Source organism: Erpetoichthys calabaricus, chromosome 9, assembly GCF_900747795.2.
Source record: "Erpetoichthys calabaricus chromosome 9, fErpCal1.3, whole genome shotgun sequence".
Classification (NCBI taxonomy): domain Eukaryota; kingdom Metazoa; phylum Chordata; class Cladistia; order Polypteriformes; family Polypteridae; genus Erpetoichthys; species Erpetoichthys calabaricus.
The window spans coordinates 27,915,198-27,942,958 of NC_041402.2; the positions used below are offsets into that span (position 1 = coordinate 27,915,198).

The window sequence follows — 27,761 nt, forward strand, 5'->3', positions numbered from 1 at the left end:
GTTGACAGATAGATTAAGTACATACAGTAGCTTGTAATAAAATGATAAGAGCAGAATATACATTATAGGCATACATTTAGTTTTAATCAGGTTAAAAGGTTGTATGTTTCGCACAGGTGTTTTAACACTGGCAAAGTGGTAGCGCAGAGCTGTCATTCCTGCCTCAGAGTGCCAGGGTCCACATGGAGTTTACATGTTCTCCCCAGGCATTTCTGAATTCATTGGTAGTAGTAAGTGTGCTTAACTGCATATGATTACCTGTTCAACACTGAATATTGCAAATGTGTCAGTAATACTTCTTAATTAAAGAAAATATATTTATCCCTTCATGCGCCGTGAAGTAAATAACATCCATCTCCTTTTTCCATCTGCAACATGAGCACCCAGAGATTTGAAGTATGAACACTGGCTACCGCACCATATTACTAACCGAGAATGCTAAACCGGATGGACACAGGGACATCCGGCCATGGGCCGTAGCCGCAAAAAGACGTACTGCACAGGCGCCCCAAGAAATGAGGCGGCGCGAGAGGCGGACAAGACCACAGAAAAAAGGAGTGAGCAGAGAAAAAAGGAGTCAAACGCAGGCGACGCACACAGCGCCGCACGAGCAAAACACCCCCCCCCCCCCCACACACACACAAGCAACGGACGGGATACACACAAAGAGGACGATTCAACAAGCCCCTGGAACACAAAAAAAAAGAGCCCGCAAACACCCCCCCCCCCCCCCCCCCCCACACACACACACAAGCAACGGACGGGACACATACAAAGAGGAGGATTTAATCCCATTGCACACGAAACTGGACGCACACAAAGAGGAGGATTCAACAAGCCAGAAGCACACAAAAAAAAAGAAGCCAAGAGCACCATACAAAGCCCATTGGACACGAAACGGGACAGACTACGGACATAGCACACGAAACGTACACAAAAACGACGATTCAGACCCACGACCACAGTAACATAAATAACAAATGACACACAAAGCCCCATTTCTAAATGAATCGTACGTATTAAACATACGTCATCTCAACACGTTCACAATATGCAGCATACGTAGATCTCATTACAATGAGGCACTATTAACCGTTCAACCGCAGAAAAGGCTCCATATTAACAGTGAGTGCGATCCTCCTTATTACTTATCCATATTTCTCACGCTCAAGAACAAATAAGTCATGAATTCACGATCACAGGTACAAAACGATACCGCTCGGATAACGGGACCAAACACAATTCACACTATGCAGCATAGCTGGATCTCATTACAATAAGGCACTATTAACCGTTCAACTGCAGAAAAGGCTCCATATTAACAGTGAGTGCAATACTCCTTATTACTTATCCATATTTCTAGAAGAAAAAATGTCTCGGCTCCAAAAACGCAAAGCTCAACTAAAGTTTCTAACTAACGATGTACCTAAAAGTAAAAACTTTATGAACTGCATTAGATCCTACAATAGTTCATTTGCTTTTGCATCTACCGGAGTAAATATCAGGCCACCAAAAGGCAATGGCCCATACTGCTTTCGCATATGTGCACAAATACTGCATCGCATTGGAACAGTGCACCCTGAAACAAATCAACAACGCAAATATGCACAAATCTACATCCTAGATCCACATGACGCAATCTATCAATCAAAGTGCTGCATCGCAACAGGCACGGATTCAAAACGAAACACCTCCCGTCTCAGACATACGTTAAAGGCAGCGAAGGATAGAACGGGATTCTCACACAGCACAGGCAAATGGATTACAGCTTCAAAACAACACGTCCCAAATACTACACATGCAACAACGCGCCTCTCAAACGGCACAAGCAAAACATACACCAGGAAAATTCATTCGGATTAATGAATGTCATTTGCAATCATTGTCATTCAGTTCACTTCCCTGAAGAAACAACTGGCAATACAAGTAATACATTTACATGTTGTTGTCAAAAGGGTCAAATTAGACTGCCTCCTTTACATTCATATCCTGAATATCTACAGAAGCTTCTAACTAACGATGTACCTGAAAGTGAAATCTTTATCAACTGCATTAAATACTACAAATCGGTATCCACTATGAACATTAACGGTGGCACTGCACGTGACATCCGTCTTGCAAAAATGTTAATTACTGATGAATGTACAATTGCATCCAGTCACTTACTCAACACCATTCATAAACCTCTACAAACGTTTATGAATAATAATATTCCTTTTGGAGGAAAAGTACTTTTATTAGGAGGAGATTTTAGACAGTGCTTAGCTATTCTTACACATGCCATGCGCTCAGCTATTGTTCAGTGCACCTTAAAATACGCAGACAATTGGCATCGCTTTCAAAAGATACAGTTAGTACAAAACATGCGATGTCCAGAACCAGATCATAACAATTGCTTATTACAACTGGGAGATGCTACACTCACCAATACAGATGGACTTCACCCACATATTATTACAATTCCTCAAGCCTTTATCTGCGACGACTTAGTTACAGACAGATTTGGAACAGCAATCTCATTAGACCAAATGCCCCTTTTAACACAACACACTATATTATGTCCAAAAAATATTAATGTGGAAAACATAAATACCCAAGTCATTCCATTACTTCCTGGAGAGACACAACTCTTTCTAAGCTCTGACAAACTTGACTCTGATCACAACAATAACCATCTTCATTGACATTACAAGTTCTGACCTGGAATTACCTTTTACACTTAAACGGCGTGTACAAAGAAATTTTCCAATAAACCTTTACACTGTGCCACACACTTTATTGTTTGCTTTATATTTGCATCAACTACACCTTCACACTATTCTATATCTCATTCATACATCACGCTCTTTGTCATTCCCAACACCAGGGGTTGGCGAGCGAAGCGAGCAGGGGGCGGAGCCCCCTAGTTTATAAGGTTATGTTACTGAATTGCACATTGCAAATTCTTTTAAGATTGGCAGTGCTGTTGAGCCCTGCAAAGGAGTGGCATGCCATCCACCATGGCTGCTTATTGCCCTACTTCCAAGTGCTGCTAGAATAATTAATCACTGGTCCCCTGTGACCCTAAACTATGCAGCTTTAATATACCCCACAACCCATGCAAGCCTAAATATACAGCATATGTCTATAACTGTGGTTCAATTCATCTCTTGATTGGATGCAACACACGTGCTTAACCTCTCACAGCCAGAGTACTCATGTGCATGATGTTTTACCTGACCCCAGCATTCAATATCTTTGCGAAGTAATGCAATAATTATTGTGAAATAAAGCAATTTTTTTTTTCTGAATGGCAAGAATAACTTTGTATATGAATCAAATAGAATGGTGTCTCATCCGGGGTTAGTTTATTTTTTACACCATGCTGCTGAAATAGGCCTGCAGTTACCTTGAATTGGAATATGTGCTGTTAAGAATGTTCTCTTATCTTTAGCCTGCACCAGTCACTTACTTTTATAATATAGCATAATACACATAAACCCATTTAATACAATTCAAGGCTACAGGGGCTGGAGCCAATACTGGCAGCACTTGGTACAATGCAGAAACAGCATGCATATACATGAAAAAAGAAAAATGAAATTGTATATTCCTTACATACACCTAAACAAAAAAGGAACCTCATTTAATCAATCATGATACCTATATATTTATTTACCTAAATGTGGCATCAATACAATCTTTTTTAAATGCGTACATGTGCATATATAGTATGTCTTTGTCTGGATCAATTTACAATAGAACAGGCATCACCAAACCTGGTTTGTTAGAGCTTTTGTCCAAATGATTTGCATTCTGCCCCAAACTACTTTACTGTTTATGGTAAGTGGTGACCACTGGCAAGTTAAACAATATTGTGAGTAAGTGAACTATGCCAATCCATCACAGGGCCCATGCATCTTCACACTAATATTCACAATGTAACAATCCATCCATCTATTATCCAACCCGCTATATCCTAACTACAGGGTCAAGGGGGTCTGCCAGAGACAATCCCAGCCAACACTGGGCGCAAGGCAGGAATCAAACCCCGGGCAGGGCGCCAGCCCACCGCAGGGCACACACACACCAACCACACACTACGGACAATTTAGGATCGCCAATGCACCTAACCTGCATGTCTTTGGACTGTGGGAGGAAACCCACACAGAAACTGGGAGTACATGCAAACTCCACACAGGGAGGACCCGGGAAGCAAACCCAAGTCTCCTTATTGCGAGGCAGCAGCGCTACCACTGCGTCACCATGCCGCCCATGTAACAATCTAAAATCACAAATCAACTTAACTAGCACATCTTTTGGGATGTGGGAAGGAAAACCCCAGTAGACGCATGGAGATACTGCACATGCCACAGAGATACCAACCAGGTACAGGATTTGACATTGGATTTATGAGATAGCGGTGCTAACCATTCCACCGCCCCCTTTTTAAGTAAAAAACTGTAAATATCCTCAGACAAACTGGTATTCAAGTGGAAATTCAACACAAACCAAACATTTACAATGATATTAATCTGTGACTTTCTAACGAAGACATCAACATATCACAGCACCATTTTAAGCTTTAGTGCCACAGAGATCAGAGTGGTGCCCCATACCAGGTTGGTCTCCACCTCATACCCAAAGCTGCCAGGACAGGCTTTGACCCCACAACTCTGCAATACCACAGCTGGGTTTAGAATATGAATAAATGAATGAAGGGATGCACAAAGATCTTTTGAAAACTTTAAGAAATAGAGGTGAAAGAAATATGTTTTATTAGTTAAAGAGAATACAAGCAAAATAATATTACAATGACATAAAAACTGGTCTTAAACAAGGAAACTAGTAAAAAAAAAACAATTGGAAAATGAACTCTTTGTTGAACAATTTTTAACAGCATAAATGTATTACTTGAATCATTAACAAACAATCCTTGGTTTATTACAGAATATTGAAATTTTACCTCTCAAACTGCAAGCCAATAATGTCTCAAATATTAAATTTTCCCCAAAGAACATTTTTGCAAAAATTTACAAATTGGCCATTCCTATAATAGTCTTAACAGTGAAATGACTTTAACTAACTGACCGGTAACAGCCTTAACTTTTCATACAGCAGATGGCATGATTTTTGCATCCATTTTAAACTTTTTACCCTGATAAATCTAAATTACAGCCTCTTTGTCAATCATAAATGGCCAGTCTGCTAAAGTGACCTTACATTGCTTCTTGTTTTCTGTTTTATGCACCCAAACTTGTCTTCGAATGGCAACAGAAAATGCCATAGCTCGGCCAGACAACTCAGCCTGATGGCAAGACAACTGAAAAGAAAACTTCCCGATAAGCTGGAGTTCAGAAAGGATTGCTTGGGAACGTGGCACAGTGGTCTCCTCTGTGAGCTCACAAAGGAGCCTTTCCTGGTAATCGGAGAGATACCGAAGGTAGTTTGTGACCCTGACCAGCATGGCCCCTGTCTGGTAGACTTTTTCTGCAAGATTTTCTATGCCTCTAAATTTCTTATTAGATTTATCATTGTCCTTTAGTTCTCTTGTCTGAAACATGCTAGGCACAAGCATGCTCAGTGGAGGCATTTGACAGTACAGATGGCCCTGGTTTTCACTCATTAGGTACAGTTTAGAATGCACATCCCGAAACGGCCTTGCACTGGCAGGATTTGACCAAGTGCTCTGGACCAGACTTTCAAATTCTGGCACCATTTCTGGCCCAGTGCCATCTGAAACCACAATGCCAGCAAATTCTGATGCACGTCTAACTAGGCTGTGTAATTCACTTGACAGAAGGTTAACATCATCAGGTAGGTTAGATGGCCATAAATTCACTTCAGTGCTGCTAGCCGCACCATCATCAACAACAGTTAAATCAGGATGTCCATCTAAGTGCATGATATTGATTGGTAAAGATGGTGGACTGTCTTGGGTGGGAGTGCTTCCTTTTCTAAGATGAAGAGTCTGATTTCCATAAGGAGAGGATGTTTCTCTAAGACTAAGTTGGCCAGAAGGTGAGCTTTCACTTGCCCTTTGCTCCAGCTCTACAACACGGTCAACCCAAGCTTTCCATTGTTCCTGCATTGACTGTTCCTCACTATTCAAATGCTGCTGAATGACTTCTAACAGCTGAAATTGCTGAGACTGAATTATCTGTGAAAATTCAAAGACAAGGCGGGAGCTGAATCCCTCATATGGAGGTACTGGTGAAGTCTGAGTGGAATCATCAATCTCGGATCGCCTGAAATTCTGGGAGTTAAATTCCCCCCAAAAATGCTTAATGTCTCCCAGGGGAAATGTACTGTTTGATTCCTCCTCTTCAGAGAAAGTTGGACTTATCTGGATTTGCTTTGAGGTAGATAACACACTCCCATGTGGATTTTGTGAAGAAACAATGATAATCTTATTTTCAGCTTTTCCTTTCTTCTCTTTAACATACATTTTTTTCACAGCATAACCACAATTATGTTCAGTGTCCAGCATCCATTGAGGACAGCGTCTTTTGAAAACTCCACACCCCTGTTTTGAAACCTCCGACATATTAAACCTCTGACTCAAACAATTATGTTTTTGATTCTCATCAGACATTTGCTGGGGTTTGAAATAACTATTCTTGTGTGTTCTAAAACTAGACAATACATACAAAGTTTGTGACAGTCTTTTAAAGATGTTTTATGGTTCCCACATAAATGGCATGGAAGTGGCACAGAAGAAATCTTATTTACAGTAGTGACGGAGATACCTCTGAAATGCCATGTAGTCATTTTCATCTGTAGTCATGGTCACTGAATGAGGCACGGTTAAGCAACATCTAAAATAAATTTAAAAAAAAAATGTAATTAACACATTTCATGAAGCCACAAAACTACAAAGTATGGTCTAAATACTATAAAATACCTTTAAATTATTAAGCATGACTGGTGTTAGTTTCATCCTTAAGCCTGACAGTGGTAGGATTTGGATTAAGGTAGTTTAAGAATGCTAAACTACCCATTTACCTTCTTTTTTTTTTTTTTTTTACATCCTCTTAATTTTAGTATGGCTGGGACCCGTTTCAAAACCCAACTGAGGCTGGAGCACCTGTCCATCAAACTGCTTATTTACTTTGGAAACCACAGGAGTCCCGTGCTTAAGGCTGCCGTCCGAGCTCCACTGCACTGGATTTCACTTCTAGACAGGGCATAGTCTGTGTGAACTCTGCATGTTTAACTTCGCATCAGCAAGGCTTTCATCTCCCAATATGGGGCTAAAGCCGTTGTGTTAGAACACAGAAACTCCATATTATTTGTGTGTGGTCCCACCCATGATGTTGCCCCGATTACCGCCGGCATCCCCGCGACCTCCAACGGTTTACGGAGGCGAGATATATAGTGGATGTCCGAAATCAAATGGTCCGTTTTTATAATATCGACTAGGCCCTAAAAGGTAAAATCGTTTGATTCGGTCACCTGCCAAGTTACTACTCGTCTTATTCACTACAGCTCCTCTACATTGAAAACATCTGAAGGAAGCAAAAAAGTAACCCGCTTCCGGAGAATTCCTACTTTGTTACAGACCAGATACGAAGCTCGTCGTCGACATTACACCAAATTGGAAAGCAAGGCATGCTCGTTTCCTCATTGCAGTAAATTGAACTTGACGAATCTCAGTATAAAATAAAGATACATTTCATAAATTAAATTACACATAGGAAATGTTAATTTGTGGAAAATAAAGGCAAATAGACCTTGCTGTTTAAGAGAGGATCCATTTAACAACCGGTGTATTCGTGATGGCTCTTTTGTGTGCCCCTGGGGCGTGGCGCTTGTGCATTATGGGCGGAGTTAAACCTTCATCACGTCCAATGTTTCAAAATGTTTAGACCAGCCTCATTCCGTAGTTAGCGATCGCCATTAGTTGCTGCCGGGAGTTTTATTTTGCGTTTAACTGAATTATTCATATTTTTAGGATTAAGAGTACACTGTAATCGATTCAAAGAATAACAAGATACAGTATTGTGTAAGCATTGCTGAATATTAAAGGAAAAAATAAAAATACATCGCCGTACTCAGCCATTTTGATTTGCGGCACACCAAACGTAAGCCGTATCTTAAGTGTCATTATTTTAAACATATTTGTTATTAATTTTTTTGCATAAACTTAATGTAATTGTCAATAAATGCCTTTCAAACGTATGAAATGCTTATAATTATACTTCAGTATACCATGGAAACATCTGACAAAATGATCTAAAAACACTGAAACAGCAAACTGTGAAAACCAATACTTGTGTCATTCTCAAAACTGTTGACCACGATTGTACTAACATGAAAAGTAAGAAATAAGCATTCCTTGCAGCAGCAATACTATTTCAAAGTGACCGTGTGTCGCATACAAGGTGTACGTGAAAGCGATGTTTACAGGAATAAATTGAATTAAATTGCATGGGATGAATAGGAATCTAAAGACTTATTTGACTTCTTTACATTTTCAAATTGTTTAAATGAGCTGATGTAATGTTACTCCTATTGTTACTTTACCTTTCTGTAATTCCAAACTACGCGCATTCTAAGGTGAAGTGCGTTTTTTAAGAATAAAACGAATAAAATTTAATAATTTTAAGTCTGTCCATTTTGACTGCTTTTTTAATTTATAGAAATCAGAATGGTACCGATGTAGCAGGCTGCATAAATTGTAAACACTAATGAATTTGGAGTTGAATTCACCCATTACATTGTTTTGAATAGACATACTCATAAAAATAAAGGTATCAAGTGGTTCTTCTTAAAAAAAAACATTTATTTAGATCAATACTGTACTGTAGCGTCGGTGCCGAGCGCTCCAACGGACAGACTCTCTACTTTTTACATGGCTCTCTGAGGAGACTCGCTATCCTTAGGCCTTGTCCACACGGGCGTTCAACTCTTGATTAAATGAATGTGCTCTGAGCGGCCTAGGCGTTTAAGTCAGAGCTGTCATAACCTGCGGGCACAATGGACACTGGCTGGGGCCCACGATGTTTCTGATGCCTATGTATGTTTCTGGTTTTGCTATCAAAATGGGACCCAGCACACTACTTTGTTAAGACGGCCCTGGTTTAAGTTGCGTTTTGTAGTGGCGCTTAATTGACGTTACATTCGCCTTCGTTTGCCTCTTGTAAACGCAAACTGCCAAGCCCAGATTGTAATTTTGTGTTTTCCTGTGGGGCAGTTATCAGGCAATCCAGTGTATTTTAACCTGTGGGGTTCGAGGTTCATTCTTAATTGGATTCATGAAATATGGATCCGTTGGTTTTATTAGACCACAACATGGACCTCCTCGTGTTTTTTTTCTGATTTGACGACATAGGCAGAGAGGCACTATCAAATAGATAGATAGATAGATAGATAGATAGATAGATAGATAGTGCCTTTCCTATCTATCTATCTATCTATCTATCTATCTATCTATCTATCTATCTATCTATCTAATACATTGAAAGACAACCTTTTTCGAGTTGCGGCGCATTAAGTCCAAAAATTTTCTTTCGCGGCTCACCTGAGGGACTGCCCATAAATAAAGTCGCGACGACACCATCTATGGACAATCGTCAATAAAAAGTTAATTTTACAAGTTTGAAATACATTTTATTAATAAAGGAATCAACGGATAAATCTCAAATTTAATTAATGTGAACGTTGAGATTGTTTTTCAGCACATATGAGATTGATGCGAGGATCAATTTTCGAAAGACAGACGCGCATTTCCTTGTCGATCATTTGAAGTCTCTCGCGTTTCTTAGACTTCATTTCCGTAAGACTCTCGAAATAACTGATCGGATTGCCCATCTGCTCACGATGCTTTGCCTCAATATGGCGATGTAGTTTACTTGGCAACATTGCTTCGTTGCTGAGAGTTCTTCGGCAAATCATGCAAAACGGCAGTGACGGATCATTATCAGATGGAATGAATCCATATTTAAGATAATCTTCATCGTATTTCCGCTTTTTTCCTGTTGATGTTACAGTTTTCTTATCTTGCCTGTTCTTGTTCGGTTTATCTTTCTTATCACTTGCATCTTTTCTAATTAGAAATCTCTCCATCTAAGTTTTTTGGGAGTTTTTAGAATAAACTATGTATGACTTTTTCTAGATAAAGTTTAATTAAAATTACCGTAAATAAAAAGCGAGGGATAATCGTTGAGAATTAAATTACAATGAAGTATCGAATGCTTGCGTCCCAACAAAATGTTTTTCACCACAAAGAACTGGAAAAGGTCACGGAGTTTACAAAGTTTACAGTGTTGATCAGCGGTGTCAGCGCGAAAATAAGGTTAAATTTTCCATAGTAATACTCAGGCGATTAAGTGGTGAGAGCTGCAGCTACAGCAATACTCTCTCGTCGGCATGAGCCGAAATGTAGCGTTCGTATTTTCTCGTTCGATATTTGCTCCGCCTTCTTCTATCCGTACAGTGAGCGAGATCGTCTAACAACGAGTCTTTTTAAGTCTCACGAGCAGGGCCGGATTTATATGAAAAGAGGCCCTAGGCTATTCCACTTATGAGGCTCTTTCACCTTCCATTTTTAAGTTTGTAAATTACATGAGAGATAATAAAATACGTAATACGCGTTGATCTTAACCAATACATTTTTATGTTTGTTTATTAGTCATATGCTTGAATTTCTCCTTATTTTCGGTTCAGCGTTTTAGTGTTCACTGTTTTTAGAATAGTGTAATTTTAATTTTGCTAACAATTTGAATGTAGGCCCCTCTTGATCTTGAGGCCCTAGGCTGAAGCCTAGTTAGCCTATAGGAAAATCCGGCCCTGCTCACGAGATGTGTTTTTGACACCGCTGGTGTTGATATTATAATGAATGGTGAAGAGCGAAAATTTTAACTTGCATTCAAAATAAATACATTCGTTTATTCAACAATCTGATTAACCGTTATCTGTTTTTCCAACATAAAATATTTTTTTAAACATATTTTTAATCAACCAAAAGTTCAAAAACACTAGCAATTTTAAATATTTTACAAAAGTTTTCGCGGCGCCCCTAGAAAATTCCACGGCGGGCGCACCGGTTCCCCGACAGTGATCTAATAGATAGATAGATAGATAGATAGATAGATAGATAGATAGATAGATAGATAGATAGATAGATAGATAGATATGAGAGTCACATTATACAAAAGATTGGTGGATAGTACCATATTTTCCCAAAGAGCAAATTTAGCTTTTTATAGAATTTCAAGAAATATTTTTTTAACAAACAGCAAACACAACCTTCCTTAGATAAACACAAGAATTACAAAAGATAAGAGCAGTCACAGAAAGGCACTATAAAGGTGTATTGTTGTAGGTACTATGAAGGAGCCCCAGTAGTGTTTCTTGACACTTCTGTTTAATAATTAGTTGACTTATAATCCTCACTGTTAATGTGTCAGAGAGAGGATGTGCAGCTTGTTCATAACTGCCATCAGTTGTGTCTTTATTCTGTCCTTCACTACTACCTGCAGTTGGTCGGGAGTGTGTCCCATACCTGAGACTGCCTTCTTAACCAACCTGTTGATTTGCTGGGCCTCTCTTGAAGTGATGGTACCAGCTCAACACAATGCACTGGTCATCACAGAGTTAGGGAAAATGTAAAGGATGTCACTGACCAAATTAAAGGAGCAAAAAAGAGTCTCCTCTGCCTTTTATTATATAGTTTCCTGTGTTATACACCAGTCCACCCTGGTACTGGTAGCCATAAACTGCCTCCACATCCTTGATTAGAAGGTAGGTGTACAACCGGAAGTCAATAACCAGGGTCAGTTTTAACAGCGGAAGTCAAACACAAAGTCAGACACAGCAGCCATAGTCCTAGAGACGTTAGACAGCTGACTGCCCACCCCCTCCTGGTCATTTTACTGTAGAGACGGTGCTGGTAATCTAATCTGATGAAAGAATCTTTCCATCGGTTAATTACAAGCCACCCAGCATTTCAAGTGACTTTTCAATGAGTAGGAGAACAACTTGACAGCAGAGCAATAGCATCAAGTGTGACTTCCAAGATACCAGGAAGGCAAACAGAATAGAGAAGGCTTAATTATGGTTTGTAGCTGTTATTATTTATAAATTTGTACAAATGACCAACAAACAGAGATGCATTATGCAGAGCTAACCAGCAGCTTTAGTCAGGGTATGCTAAACTAAAGTCACAAGTCTTCAGCTGAGACTGAAGGAACATTTCTTTTATTAGCAGGCAGATTATTGCACAGATTCAGGGCGCTATAACTAAAAGCTCAACCTCCCAATCCCTGGAATCTCAAGTAGGCTGGCATTTTTGAGATCTTAATGCATGTTATGGTTTGTAAGACTTTATATAAGACTGTGGAGAGGGTGTCAGACTTCCGCTTCCTGGGAGTCCACATCATGGAAGACCTGCCCTGGGGTGTGAACACAGCTGAGCTGGCGAAGAAGGCTCAGCAGAGACTTTATTTCCTGAGAGTCCTCAAGAAAAATAACATCCCCCAAAAACTGCTGGTGTCCTTCTATCGCTGCTCTATCGAGAGTATCCTGTGCCACTGCCTCTGTGTGTGGTTTTCCAGCTGCACAACAGCGCAGAGGAAAACACTTAAGCAGATCGTAAAGACTGCCCAGCAGATCATCGGCTACTCTTTACCTTCTCTGGATGAACTCTCGCTGCCTCAGGAAGGCAGAAAATATTTTAAAAGACTCCTCACACCCCGCTCATGACATGTTCCAACTGTTGCCATCAGGCAAAAGATATAGGAGCATCGAAACAAAGACTAATAGACTGAATAACAGTTTCTACCCTGTTGCTATTAAAGCATTGAATGCCACCTCATCACCTCCAATGCAGCAGTGCAACAGATGACATCTTGTGCAAGAGTGTTCATGTGCAATTAAGGTCTTATGTTGAATGTTTGTGTTCTACCTTATTTCTTCTTATCCTTTTGTAATTATATTTCTTCATATTTTGACACCGCAGGGACTGTACCTACTTTCATTGTATTTGTTACAATGACAATAAAGTTATTCTGATTCTGATATGTTTAAAAGGAGGATTCTGAAATCAGACCTTTCTTAGCTGGGAGTCTGTGCAAGGACTTGAGAACTGGAGTTATGTGTTTGTACTTTTTCGTTCTTTTAATTGTTCTTGCAGCAGCATTTTAAATTAACTGAAAGCTGCATAAAGAATGAGAAAGCTGTATAAACAACAAACACTTAGACTCTGATGTTTAAATAGTGGTCTAATGCTTCACAATATAATGATGGCAGATATTATTTTACCTTTACAAAATCAATACATATTTTAAAATATTAAAAAAATCAAACAGTTAATCATTCAGTCATTCTCCAACCCGTTATATCCTAACACAGGGTCACGGGGGTCTGCTGGAGCCAATCCCAGCCAGCACAGGGTGCAAGGCAGGAAACAAATCCCGGGCAGGGCGCCAGCCCACCTCAGAAAAATCATACACCAATTGAAAAGATGATTTTTTCTTGAAAAGCGACTTTTCTTATATGAATGTGAACCCTAAAATTCTCAGAATTGTTTAAAAAAAACTTCATTATACAACATACAGCAATTTCATTTTAGGTACTGTCAGATACTCCTCTTGAGATGCACTGGTCCCAGCCATTTCCCAATTCTTGTTAAAATCTCCTGTAATCATCTTTTTTTATGGTGTTGAGAGCCTCCTGCGATTTTCCTGGATTTCTTTCATGGTACTAAATCGTCTTTCCCTTCAGTTTCAATTACAACTTCAGGAACAAAAAAAAGTCACAAGGAATGAGATCTGGCAACAAGTGGGAGTTTGAAGCAACAAGCACTTTGTTTTTGGTTAACAACTCCTTGACTGACAATGCGGTGTGTGCAGGTGCGCTGTCAGGTTGAAAACCGAGTTTTGTGTGCGCTGCTTTTTCGGAATATTTTTCCGGAGACATTCTCACAATCACTTAAGCTGTTCAGTGTATTGTCATTCTGTTCACCAGGAACAAACTCTTTATTAACAAGTCCGTTAATGTCAAAAAACATGACCGTCGTTGATGTTCAGGATCAATTGATATGCTTTTTTGGGCTTGGAGAATAAAAATCGCCAAAGTCATAAGCAAAATTGTGTGATAAATGTCAGAAATGCGCATCTCGATCAACTCAGCGTAATGCCATTTGGCCGACGGGTTAACAAGACCTTCTTCAAGTGATACCTAAAGGCATAGCTGATGACTACCTCCTCCCGTGCTGTTGACCGATTCCTGGCAGTTTTTGTGTACCCCCCATGGTATGTTGCTTTAAGGATCAGTAGCCCACACCTGCATCACCAGATCTGTAGAAGGAATCAGTATTGGACTGGACTCCACAAGTAGACATTAGGCTACTTGACCGATTTATTTAATAGAGCTACACATTTTATTTATATACAGTTATGTATCATTTTAGTACATCTAAAAATTAGTACAGTCTAAAATATGCATCTATACATTATTATTCACAAAAATATACTTTATTTTTCAATCTAGTACTGTCATATTTACAAAATATTGCACACTGATATCAACCACATACAAAATATTATGTGACTGTGAAAGTGAGAAAAAAAATAGATAATAAAAACGTAAATAGCTAAACATGGTTAAAAATATATACAACGAGTCAACACTGATGCGGCTAAAAACTGAGTAGTCTAATTTACAAAGTATGGAAAAGTTCAACATCCCCTGTACAGTATATGCAGTATATATACCTGTAAACCTTTAATTACAGATTACGACAGATACTAACATTGAATCACGTTGAACTAATTAATGATGCATTCAACAAATTCACTTAAAATAATAATAATAATTAAACAGTACTGATAGTATCCGTCTGCTGTATTTTAATTACAAAAGAATATCCGGAAACAGAATACAAGTCTTTTACTTCAAAAAAAAAATTGAAAAACAGATGATGCCAGTTTTTTTTTTTTTTGGTGTTGTGGCTAGTTACATATAGAACGACTGTCTATAAATGAGCACAGTTTAAATAATTGATATAGATCGGGATATTTTCTCAGAAATTCTGGAATGCATTTCATTCATTCATTTTTCTACAGCGCTCTTCACCACGTGCTGTGCAAGATTACGTCATGGTCATCGCGACGCATACACGTGTTGTATTGTCGCCTGCTGATGACGCAACTACTGATGAGGCAAGGTCGGCTGCTGTCAAGTCGCTGTTGTCTTTTAATTCAAAGTTTTATAAGGACCATGCGGAGATTGTTTTCCAGCGCAGTTAACAGGTTTTTTCTACATGTATTATCTCAAAACATGAGCAGTGACGTGACGTTAAATTCGAAACTACTCAAGAAAATGGTAAGAGAATATCGCTGCTACGTCTTGTTTTCGCTTGATTTGAGTTAATGTTGTTAAGGAAGGATGTAAGTTAGATAAGGGCAGCGTTTGGGAATGTACCTTGCTCATTTGAATCTAGGCAATCGGTAAATAACGTTTTAAATAGCAACATGTTTGGCAACCGATATGTTGGACATTTGAGGCAAAATATGTTGATGTAGGAAAATTTTCCAGTCATTGAGGTAATTCCAACCAGCTGGATAATCATACAAGTCTTCAAGATTCACATATTTTTTCCCTGTGTAATGACATTCCTTACAGGGTTCTTGAAGCTGGTTGGTGCACATCATCTAGGTGCCCTGTCTCCTTTACAAGGACAACAGAGGTATTTTCCAATTTGATAATGTTCCTGAAAAAATAGAGAGAGAGAAAGAAAGAGAACATTTTTTGTATGTTTTACTCACAAAAGTAAAGAAAAAGTAACAAGTATAAAGCATAATAATAATATCCATTTTTACAGTACCAACTTATAAAATAGATTCTGTTAGGTTTTATCAGCGTAAGAACATTTATTTTCAAAATCTGTTTCAAGTTATTCAATAGTATAATAGATTCAGAAGTATTCAGACCCCTTCACTTTTTTTGCAATTTATTATGTTGTAGATTTAACTTTAAATGAATACATTTGCTATTTTTGTCCATCAATCTACACTCAATAACCAATAAATGGTCAGAATACTTGATTTTTTTTATTTTCAATAATTATGCAAATCTTTCTAAAACGTGTTTTTCACTTTTTTGTTATAGATTATTGAGTGCAGATTGATAGGCAAAAATGTCAAATTTGTCCATTTAAAGTCAATCAATAACAATACATTGTTTAGAATATGGTGGGGTCTGAATACTTTATGAATATACTGTAGGTGATTTGAGAGTAAAAAAAATGAAAATATGTATGAAGTCTTACTAAATGAGACAGAGTCAGATCTGGGAACTGTACCAACAGCATTGTGTTTTGAAAACTAAACTCCAGTGGTCATATGTAGAAGTGACAGTAAAATGCGTAAAATGTTTGCCAATTGCTTTATCATTAACTTCACAATTAAGAGAAAAAATTGATTATTTGTTTCCTTCTGTTTTTGTGTAGGTGGTTGGACTTGGAAATTATGGTATGAGTGGAACACGGCACAGTGTAGGAATGGCAGCATTAGATGAGCTTGCTGCCAGACTGGGTACTGCAGATCAGTGGCAAACTGACAAGAAGGTTTGTGGACGTGTGACCTTCAGTGAAGTGGCAGGCATTCAGCTAGTGTTGTTGAAGCCTAAACTTCTTATGAACATAAATGGTGTCAGTGTGGCTAGGGCAGGTGAGTAAATCTTCATTGCTGTTAGGAGATGTGCACCATGTGCTGGTCCTTGCTTGCTTTTTTACTGGTTTTTATTTTTGATGTATTTTAATACCTTTAGCTTTATTTAAAATGAAGCCCAATTAAACATTTACAGTAAACATGATACAGTTTGGTAGACTCTGAATTGTAGTCAAATATTTTTGTAACTTAGATCATACTCCATATATTATATTTGAATGCTCACTACTTTGTCACAAGTGTCTTGCATTTCCAGTACATGTCAGTAAATGCTGCCATATAAGTTGTGGCAGTAACAAATTAGTTCAGGAAGGAAAGAGGGAGATGGAGATTGGAAAATTACACATGCAGTTGATGTGAACAGAGGCTGAGCTACTGACCAGAGAGAAGAAAAGAAGTCCTTTATCATGTACATTACCTTTGCTCTGCTCATGGCTTTTATTTTCTGCAAAGACAGCTCCAATGGCTTTTCACAATTATTGGATGGGTGCTCCTTACTGCCTTATCACATGGTACAAATCTAACCAAACTGCTGACTGCATTAAATGCCACCAAACATCAAATGTAATGTGTAAGTCAAAGGTGTATGGCTAGATAACATCAGTAGTGTTTGTTTAAGGTTTTTAAACATCAGCTGTGACTGAGACATGCGTTATAATCACCAAACTCTTAACTGGGATACTGTAGCTGCAATGGGTGCATTGCCCCTGTTTTGTTATGGGAGGGTCCTAAGGTAACCATACTCTCCTTTATACTTTTTATTATGCGCACCTTAACAGAATGCCTCAAATCTCACACTCTTACCACTAGGGCTGGGCGGTATGACCAAAATTCTATATCACGGTATTTTTCAAAATTATACCAGTTTCACGGTATTCAACGGTATTGTTTTCCCCATGCATGAGTGGATGTTAACCACATTTTCCACTGCAATTACTGCAGTAGACTGGCTAAGAATAACCTATTCCACTGTCATGAGAATTGTACATTGTACAAAAAAAATTTTGATGTGCACAAAAGTATTACTACAGGTTTGCATGGCCCCATAAAGTGATAGTTTTCAAGGGGGTGGCACCAATGAAGAGAAGGAATCACATTGCATGACAGTTGGAGTCAAAATATAGAACCTTTTTATTGAACAAATTTTGCAAACAACTTAAAACTATAATTTTGACAACATATTTTTAACCAACCAAAGACACATTTAGACTTCGTAAAATATTCAGAGATGCTTGTCAAAAGTTGTATTGCAGTGAACATGTCTTAGAAAAGGAAAAAATAGTAAATGTTTTTTTTGTTAACCAACTACACTTTCTGTTAATGTTATCAATCTCTGTCCAATGACATGTTAGCTATATGGATTGTAATGGCGTTGGTTATCTCGATCCACCGCTTGCTTTTTTTGTCATCAGTACCTCTAGCAAATGCGTCTACAAGTAACGTCTTACTCGAGTGTCCTCTCGCTTTTTCAGTTTCACTTGAGGATGTGGAGGATGCCAATCTTAGTTCCATACATTCATGGTACTCCAAAGCATGTTTGCAGCTAAGGTGGTACAGCAAATTGCTCGTGTTGCTGCCTCCGGTGACAACTTTAGCTCCACAGCATTTGCAGTAAATAGTTGTTTGGTCCACATCCGACCTTTTAAAACCAAAATCTCCAGACAACAGACATGGCTCCTTTTTTTCGGCAAAAGTTCTTCTGAGTCATCATGTTCAACTTTATCGTCTGCTACAGCTTCAGGTTCAGAATGTTCTCTGTCCATTTTCACTGCTCAATGCCTCTAGTAACACATGTACTCCGTTGCATGTGTGTTTAGCGATGTAGCAGTGAAAAAGGTCCCCCCTTAAACATTTTCCCGCTGCGCCACGTTCTGAACGTTGTTTAGGCAATTTAAACCGGTATTGCGGTATAAGAAAAATCCATATCATAACAAAAATAGAAAACGGTTTTCGGTATGAACCGGTATACCTCCCAGCACTACATACCACACTGTCAGGTACTTCAGTTCAGCACTTTCCTCTTCCTGTAACATCAGACAATTAAGTAGAGCACCATAACAAACAGGAGAAAAGTTACACATTAATTCTTGTGTTATAGATATACATCAAATAGAGGGAGAGCCATAAAACAAATACAAAATAAAGTGTAATCTTGTTTTGGTGCTTTTAAAAATTAAACATTTGACAACAGAAGGATTTTTAAAATAATTTATAAAGAATGACAGTCATCTTCTAATCAGGTTAGACAAACTGTAATGACAGTAATAATCAAAGCTGCTTATAACCTTCTTGATCAGCTTTGATTTTATTCTTTTACCAGAAACTTTTTCAGAGGTTGTGTTTTTTTTTTTTTTTTTGTTTCATTGTTAGCTGAAAAATTTCACATTAACCCAGAAGATATTTATCTTGTCCATGATGAAATTGATAAGCCCTTTGGAAAATTAACAATGAAGAATGGTGGTAGTGCCAGGTAAGAAACGTTTGATAAACAAAATGTTTGTATAAAAAGAATGTGTCGTGTTATTAAATTATAGATGTATACCCAAGATACATTGAATTTTTGCTTGATCATAACATTCTGAAATCTGCTTAATTCAATTCAGAGCTCATATTTGAATGTCTTTCCCAAATGCTGATGAGCATTTTAATGCTTATTCAAGAATACAATCAGTTTCTCATTTACAGTATTTGGTTTTTCAAAAAAAAAAAAATAGTTTAAACTAATTGTCCCTCATGTACATTTTTTATTCGTTTGAACACCCTGTTATTCTGGAAACTAAAGCAAAAGGCATGGACAAATTTGTTGATTTTTCTTACAGCTCCTATGCCTGCTGAATGTGATTAAATGAAAAAAAAAAAAAAACAATTTCGCATGTATACCTGCATGCCTTAGCTATGTCATCAAGTAAGTTCAAGTATTGCTTATTCTACAAAAATTTTCTAAAGTGGCCTGTGCATATTTGTTGGTACTCCTAGAAAAGATCATAAATAATTAGTGATTTCTTCAAACTAGCTGTTTTCGTTAATTATTATCACAAATGTCTAATATTGTGCATTCTGTCATTCAGCCTATTTAATTGTTAAAAGTAGTCACTCAGCAGTTTGGTATCATCGTGTGTCCCACACTGAACATGGACAAGAGAAAGCAGTTGTCTGAGGAGATCAGAAAGAAAATTATAGCAAGCATGTTATAGGCAAAGGCTAGAAGAGCAACTCAATGCAGCTTGATGTTCCTGTGACAACAGCTGCAAATATTATAAAGACGTTTAAGGTCTATGGGACTATAGCCAGCTGTCATGGACGTGGCCACAAGAGGAAAGTCAACCCCAGAATAGGCAGAGAGTTAGTTAGTGAGACTGGTTGACAACAAGCCAGTGACACTTTCCAAAGAGATATAAGCTGAAGTCTAAGGTCATGGACCATCAGTGTTTGATTGTACCACCCATCGCTTTTTGAGTGACAGCAGGCCCAATGGAAGAAAATGTAAGAAGACTTCACTGTTGAAAAGAAAAACATAAAAAAGCGAGTGAAACTTGTTAAAATGCCACACTGCTTCTGGTTGAATGTCCTTTGGACAGATGAAACAAAACTGGAGCTTTTTGGCAAGTCACATGAGCTCTTTGTCCACAGACAAAAAAAGTGAAGCTTTTAAAGAAAAGAACTCCATACCTACTGTGAAGTATGATGGAGGGTTGGTTAGGTTTTTGGGCTACTTTGCTGCATCTGGCACAGGGTGCCTTAAGTCTGCGTAGGGAACAATGAAATCTCAACACTATTAAGACATTCTGGAGTGAAATGTACTGCCCATTGTTAGAAAGCTTTGCCTTAGTCGCAGGTCACAGATCCTTCAACATGATAATAAGCCAGAACACACAGCTGAAAGCACCCAAAAATGGCTAAGAATGAAACATTGGACTATTCTGACATGACTTTCTATGAGCCCTGATTTGAATCCATCGAATATCTATGGAAAGAACTGAAAAAAGCAGTCTGAAGAGGACCCCCTTCAAATCTGACACAGCTAGAGTAGTTAGCTCAGGAAAAATGGGCCAGATGACCTGTGGACAGATGTACAAGTCTCATGGAGAGCTCCAGGAATCACTTTTGTGCAGTAATTGCAAACTCTAAAGGCTGTGCAACATTCGGTTAAGGGTCCCATCTTTTTTGTCCAAGCCATTTTCATTTGTGTTATTATTTGAAATATTTTATTAAATCAAAACTCTGAAGCAAAGTCCAGTAAAATATGGAATAAACAATGATGGGTGCAAATTACTTCGGTCAATTTCAAGTTATTTAAGAGACAAGTTTATGCTCTCTTTTTATTTGAAAATGTGTTTAAATTATAAGTTATTTTTGCGCTTGTAGTAGATCTTTTTTTTTTTTTTTAAACCCGCATAACTTCTTCTTTCAATCTTAAAAGCAATCAAGCTGTCAATGTAGCGGAATCAGAGTGCTGTGTCAAATTATTGAATATATTGTTTTGAATTTTGGGAAAAATTTGTTTTTTAATTTTTTTTTTCTTCAGAGGTCATAATGGAGTGCGGTCCTGTGTGAGCTGTCTTGGAACAGATGTAAGCTAAGTGACAATACTTTTGAATATAAGATATTAAGTAGTTTTAGGCTATGTGGTTTCCTTTGCCCATTTTCTCCTCCTCTCATGTGGAAATTACTAAATAAAATTCACATTGTAATTTGACTTTTGCCTTTGCAGTCTTATAAGCATTTCATTTGTTTAGCTTGTATTGCCTGTCTGTCTGAGAGGTGGTCACAGATTGCTAACCCCAAGTAAATAAGCTTAACATGCACGTTGAATTGTGTACCTTTAAGGTAAAGACTTGTTTTAGGAAGACAAATATCCAATGTAAAGAGAACATCCTAGCGCTTGTTCAAGTATGGCATTACTATAAAAATATTGTCTTTCTGCGTCACTGGGTCTGAATAGTTTTTATTCTTGTTGTATGCTGTACTACTGTATGTGTGTGTGTGTTTTTGTATTTTGGAATATTTTCATATACAAAATGAGAAGTTGTGGGGACAGATGTGAACAAGTAGGAAAATGCAGCCAAACTAGCTAAATGACAGCTCATGTGTATAATAATTCAGATTAAAAGTGATGAATATGATGTACAGACTGTATTGTAGTTGTCTTTTAAGAGGGCCAATGCTGTCTGCGTATTTACACTGAAGAACTGTTTTTGTTTTTTTGTCAGTTTATATGGGCTACCTGTTGCCACTTGTCAGGGAACTGGCCGACAGGTCAGGAGTATCTCTGCTAACCTTCACTGCCCACTGTGGGGGAAGACATTAACTGAATGTCAGGACGCTACATTATGTTTTTGTATGGTATTGGTGTACATTCATAAAATATGACATGTTTTTGCCAACATAAATTTGCAGCAGTGTCTGCTTTTGCTAATGTAGCCGGAGTGATTTACTGCACTTATATTGCAATAAAGGCACTTCATCAGAATGAAGCTGCTTTTGTTAACCATAAACTGTGATATTCCATTTACACACAAGTCATGTGTGTTGCCAAGATGAGTGTTGAGGCATCGTTCATAAACACAAATGTAAAAGAAGGTTGTGATTTATAAAGTTGTGTAGAAATTTGGGGATGCTAGGTTTTATAAATCAGATTTTTTAGCATACACATTTTCCTTATTTTTGTGTATGCATTATTTTCACACTCAAATCCAAGTTTTATAAATCAGACCACTGGGGTGGACTTTACCATTTTTTTCAGTTGCCATGCAGCACTTTTAAGCAGGTGTTAACATTTCACTCCCCAGAGGGGCTTGATGCTTCTTGGGTGACCAGTACACCCCCTACCCAAATGAATAAATACGTTTGAAGTCTGCAGATGTGATGTTCACATATGCACTGCAGTAAAAAGAAAAAAAACATTGGCAAATAGGTGATGTCATGTCAACACTCAAAACATTTTGGATTTTGGAATTTCGGTTAGAGATACTCTACCTGTAAATGTGCAGAGATTTATTTTTATAATTTACATGCATACAAAAGCCAGTATGGCATGTGTCTGTTGCAGTTTAAACCTTTCAACTGAAATTGTTCAAAATGCACATACCCAGGATGTAAAAAGAAAATCAAATAGTTTCCATTACCTCTTTGCACTATACAGTATATTGGAATAATGTAATAAAACAAAATAGTTCTGATCAATGCCTTTACAGTTTACAGTACATGCAGCTATTTTAATAAAATTAAATTGATTTTAATAAAATAAAATTGAGTCTATCAACCCCCTTACAGTTGATATTACAGTAATTGACTTGAATTATTAAACAGTATGGTTGTGCAGGAGTTACTCTGCTGCACGCAATACTCAAATTTATCGGAGTATTTCCTTTGAAATCTATTGGGCCACATTTTAGGGGTGAGTTGGGCAAACCAAACAACCCAGAGGAAGCCCCCACACAAACACATGCGTTCCCCTTTAATTTCCACTGCTGTTCATGAGTATGTGATTCATTTTTTAACTTTCTGCTGAATCAGCTTCACCAATGCCTCAGACAGTCTTTTAGACCTAAGTAAGGTCTCTTCAAGACTAAAGAGGTTTAATCCCAAGAGCCTGTCCTAACTGTGCATTGAGCATACTTGGTTGTTTCTCTCTGTGTAACTTCTATAGCGTGGTGTGTAGCACTCTGAACAACTATTCAAGAGTTTGCACCTAGTCTGTCTAGGCTGGCAGCCACCCTAACCGGGATTAGCTGAGTAATAGTGAAGTGCTTGCAGTATAACCTAATATTTTATTTGGATAAGAAAGTTGAATCAATATCAACCCCTAAACTTTTTCAGAGGTTTCTTACTGTAAATTATTATACTGTATTTAGAATTAATGTTGTATATAACACTTCGAAGGAATCGACATTAAAGTGCATTTTCTAAGGCTGTTTCCAATTTTGAAGGCTGGTTTCTTTTGGCTGCAAGATATTGAAGATCATAACATCTTACACCTTCTTCTGATATCTGTGAATTAGTCATCTACTGTATATGTTATCAGCTTTCCTAGGAAACTCTGGCAGGTGGATGGAGCTGATTAGACTAAGATGTACTTTTATAGGATGATGGTTAAAAATGGAAGACAAGCCAGGTGAAATAATTACACTGAGCAGTTACATCCATGGGTGGTACAGTGGTGCAGTGGTAGTGACCAGGGATAGTGGACTGGGTCCTCCCTGCATGGAGTTTACATGTTCTCCCCATGTCTACATGGATTTCTTTTAGGTGCTCTGGTTTTCTCCCACAATCCAAAGACTTGCAGGTTAGGCGAGTTGGCATTTTCTATATTGCCTAGTGCAGGGGTGGCAAACTCCAGTCTTGGAGTGCCACAGTGGCTGCAGGTTGTCATTCTAACCCTTTTCCTAATCAGTGACCAGTTTTCACTGCTAATTAACTTCTTTTTCCCTTCATTTTAATAGCGCTGTTTTTAAGGATTCAGTGCTCTGAATTAATTATTTTCTTCATTAAATGACAGCCAAACAGAAATCAAATGTGAAACAGTTGACCAGCTAAATTGGGGCTTCAAACTCCAACTAATTTCACTCCAACCAGTTTCTTAATGAGAAGCCACTTCTTGCTGTTAATTAAACTCGTTATTTAATTCTGTGGCTTGTTGTTGCTCTCATTCTGACGCAGCAGACATTTCCATAACTGTTGATTTTCTGTTTTTTCTAAGAACATTGTCAAAATGTTTTGGGGACCTGAGAGATCAACCTTACTGAGACCTTCACCTTTCTTTATTTTCAGATATTGTGTGATGGGCACGGGTGAGCTGGTCATGTGGCACCTTGTTTTATGCCTCATTATTGTTTGGCAGCTAATTGAAGAAAAAGAAACAATTGAGGGGCCTGAATCATGTTAATTAAAATTAAGGCAAAAGAAGTTAATTAACAGCAAAAACTAATGAAGAAGATGGTTAGAATGAAAACCTGCAGCACTCCAGGACTGGAGTTTGCCACCCCTGGTCTAATGTGTGCTTGGTGTGTGTGTGTGTGTGTGTGTGTGTGTGTGTGTGTGTGTGTGTGTGCCCTGTGACGGACTGGCGCCCTATACTAGCTGGGATAGGCTCCAGCAGACCCCCGCAAACCCCAAAGCGAGTTAAGAAATGACTGACTTTCATCCTTTATCAGTGATTCTGGCTACTGGAGATATTTTCAAAGGTACAGCACGTTTTCAGTATGGAGTCAACAGAAGATTTTCATAATTTTTAAATGGTCACTGTGGTATAGCGGGTTCACAGCTCATGTCAAAAGGGCCAGTTTTTAAAATAAATAATCGCCGCACTCGCGGCTTGGAGTGGGGGCGTTGTAAGTGTGGCGGATTGGTTCCTGGGGTGATTCGTGGTGCAGGCGATTCTTGCTTAAGTGCACAGTTGAGGACTTGTCCGCATCCGTAATTGTTCCCGGGAGCTGTTGATTGCTACAGCTGATCCACATCCCCATAATATATAGTAGCACGAGGCGGCTAGCGGAGAAGAAAAAGTTAAAGAAACAGAGGTTGCAGGAGTGAGAAAGCAGAAAGCAGTGAGGAGAAAGCTGGTGTGTGTTAGAGAGTGAGAGAGCGCAGGCAGCTGGACAGTTGAGCCCTAGCGAGGTGTTTGGCCGACACCTAGGGCAGTCGATTGTGGTCGGTCCCGCTGGGCATTCGTTGAGGAGCGGGAGTGACCAGCGAGAAGGATGGCTCGCCGCAGAAGACAGCAGGAGTCGTGAGGCTTGGGAGATGGATTCCCTAGTGTGAGCATCCTGGCCGTTGGGGATCCTAGGTCTCGGTCTGGAGAGTGCTAAACCGAAGCCAGGGAAAGGGAAACCTCCAGATCAGGAATGGAAAGAAGGTCAACTGCAGGAAGGGTGACTCTTCTGTTGCAAAGCCTGATGGGAGAAGCAGGGGAGCCGCCAGGTAAAAGAAGACACCAGGCTTCGTGTTTCTAAAGGACTGCGTCATGCCATTGTTTTAACCTCGTTTTAAAGGATTCATTTATCGTTTTTTTTTTAACCTCCACTTCACTTCTGTTTTAATGGATTATTTATTTAAAAGATTTTGGAGACAATGCACTTATTTATTTGGACATTTTGTTTTTGTTGTTGTTTTAATTAAAGCACTTGGCACTTTTTTACACCATCCCCTTGCTCCATTTGTTGTGCCTCATTGCCGAGCTCATCGGTGACATTACCGACGGTGTCGGGTTCAAGGGACTCCCGAAAGCTAGATGGGAGCGTGGAGCAGAACCCGCATCGTCACAGTCACCTAAAGAACCATCAAGGGTCATTCTCTTTCTCCCACATTGGCCCCTTTACCTACATCAGTATAACAGTAGTTTAATTTTGTTAACTTCGGTATTACAGTATAGAATTATTGCCTACAGTCAAACATGTTAAACATTTCCTTCTGTTAAAGAAGGTGTAATTTTAAAGCAATTAATGCTTGGCAATGAAGAGACATTTTAAATTTTTTTTGTCATCTTTTGTATTTTAGGTCATGCGACGACTGAGAATTGGCATTGGACGGCCAACTGGGAAAATATCTGTGGAAAGTCATGTACTAAGTTCCTTTTCCAAAGAAGAACAGAAGATTTTGGCAGAGGTACTACAGCAGAGCACTGAGCTGCTGCTTAAATACGTTACTGAGGACAGTGGACTGCAGACCTCAAAGATTCCCCAAGAAGGAACAGTTTCTGTCAAAGCCTGAAGTTGAGTTTGACGGCATGAACACAGTGGATGTGTTTGTGTTTTATATGGAAAGATAAGATGGGGTTGATTAGACTAAGAGATGTACTCCTACAAGAGTTTGGCTACAAAAATCAAGACAAGCCAAGTGAAATCATTACAGTGGCCACTTTCATCCTTTATTCATTAAGAGATGTGTTTACGCACTGAGTCATTCTGTTAGAGCAGTGGTGTCAAACTCAGATCCTGGAGGGACAGAGTGGGTGCAGGTTTTTATTCCAGGAAGCTTTCCCCATTAGTAACCAATTACTGCTGCTAACTGAACAAACGTCTTTTGGTTAACTTTAATTGACTTGCTTGTTAAGATTCAGACCTCTTAATTGTTTCTATTTTATTAATTTTATTAACTAGTAGGCAAACAAAAATAAGATGCAAAGTTGAGTAAACAGATCACCAGCTAAGATGGGGACTTCAAAATCCAACCAATTTCATAATTAGAAGACCGTTCTTGTGGTTATGTAATTCTATGCCTTGTTGGAGTTCACATTCTGCCACACCAGACATTTAAATTTAAAAGGGATGATTTTCTTTTTTGAGGGCACCATCAAATGTTTTGTGGACCAAACCAGATCAATATTTCACCATGATGGACACACAGGTGCAAATCGGAGCAGGTTAGCTTAGCATGTTGGCTTGCATTGCATGTTGTTATTGTTTGACTGCTAGTTAAGTAAAATAAAAAACAGTTAAGGGTTCTGGCACTTAAAAAACAAGTCAATTAAAATTAAGGCAAAATAAGGGTGTTACGTTAAAAATAGTAATTGGCTATTAATTGAAAAAGTGGCTGGAACAAGAACCTGCAGCCATCACAGCCCTTGAGATTCTGCGTTTGACACCCATGTGTGAGAGAGAACCCTGAAGGCATTTGAATTGTTGAGTTATCCGAAGGAAGTACAGGATGTTTCTGTGAGTGGACGAGCAACAAACACCATACACGGTGAGATTATTTATAATTTAAGCAATACTGCTTTGACAAAGAAAGTGGTGACTTTTTTTAATCAAACTAATAGTTATTTATTGCTTGAGAAATATGATAATTTATGAGTAAGAAGAATCCAGAATATGCCCTTATAAGTAAATGGCTAAAAAGAGTCCTCTCACTCATTCATGGTATCACATAACCCAAATATTAGCAGACATCGCGACTGTTCATCCATTTTTACACCTACATTCAGAGTTACCACTGGCATAATATGTGATGTAAAAATAGGAATTCAAAATATTCTGTCCATTTTAAGTCATTGTCTGGAAACCTAATTCTCAAGTTAGATTTGTTTAAACATGATGAGACCCTACAGACTGGACTAAAGGCATTCAGTCCTTAAAATGGGGTCTAAGCAGATCAGGAGGTAATGGTGTCAGC

The 27,761-nt window shown here is 38.5% G+C and overlaps 2 protein-coding genes across 2 annotated transcripts; one reads left to right on the plus strand and one right to left on the minus strand.

Moving 5' to 3' along the window:
* Nucleotides 1-4,747: 4,747 nt before the first annotated feature.
* On the minus strand, nucleotides 4,748-7,790 carry LOC114657120 (uncharacterized). The gene is made up of 2 exons (XM_028808878.2): nucleotides 7,713-7,790; nucleotides 4,748-6,797 (listed from the first exon to the last, which is right to left on the minus strand). Exon 2 carries the CDS (start codon nucleotides 6,572-6,574, stop codon nucleotides 5,147-5,149), a length of 1,428 nt encoding a protein of 475 aa, XP_028664711.1. The 5' UTR covers nucleotides 6,575-6,797; nucleotides 7,713-7,790; the 3' UTR covers nucleotides 4,748-5,146.
* A 7,318-nt stretch (nucleotides 7,791-15,108) lies between these two features.
* On the plus strand, nucleotides 15,109-27,421 carry ptrh1 (peptidyl-tRNA hydrolase 1 homolog). The gene is made up of 5 exons (XM_028809196.2): nucleotides 15,109-15,306; nucleotides 16,433-16,652; nucleotides 19,023-19,122; nucleotides 21,178-21,223; nucleotides 26,148-27,421. The coding sequence occupies exons 1-5, from the start codon at nucleotides 15,124-15,126 to the stop codon at nucleotides 26,358-26,360; spliced, it is 762 nt and encodes a 253-aa protein (XP_028665029.2). The 5' UTR covers nucleotides 15,109-15,123; the 3' UTR covers nucleotides 26,361-27,421.
* The last annotated feature ends 340 nt before the right edge of the window (nucleotides 27,422-27,761 follow it).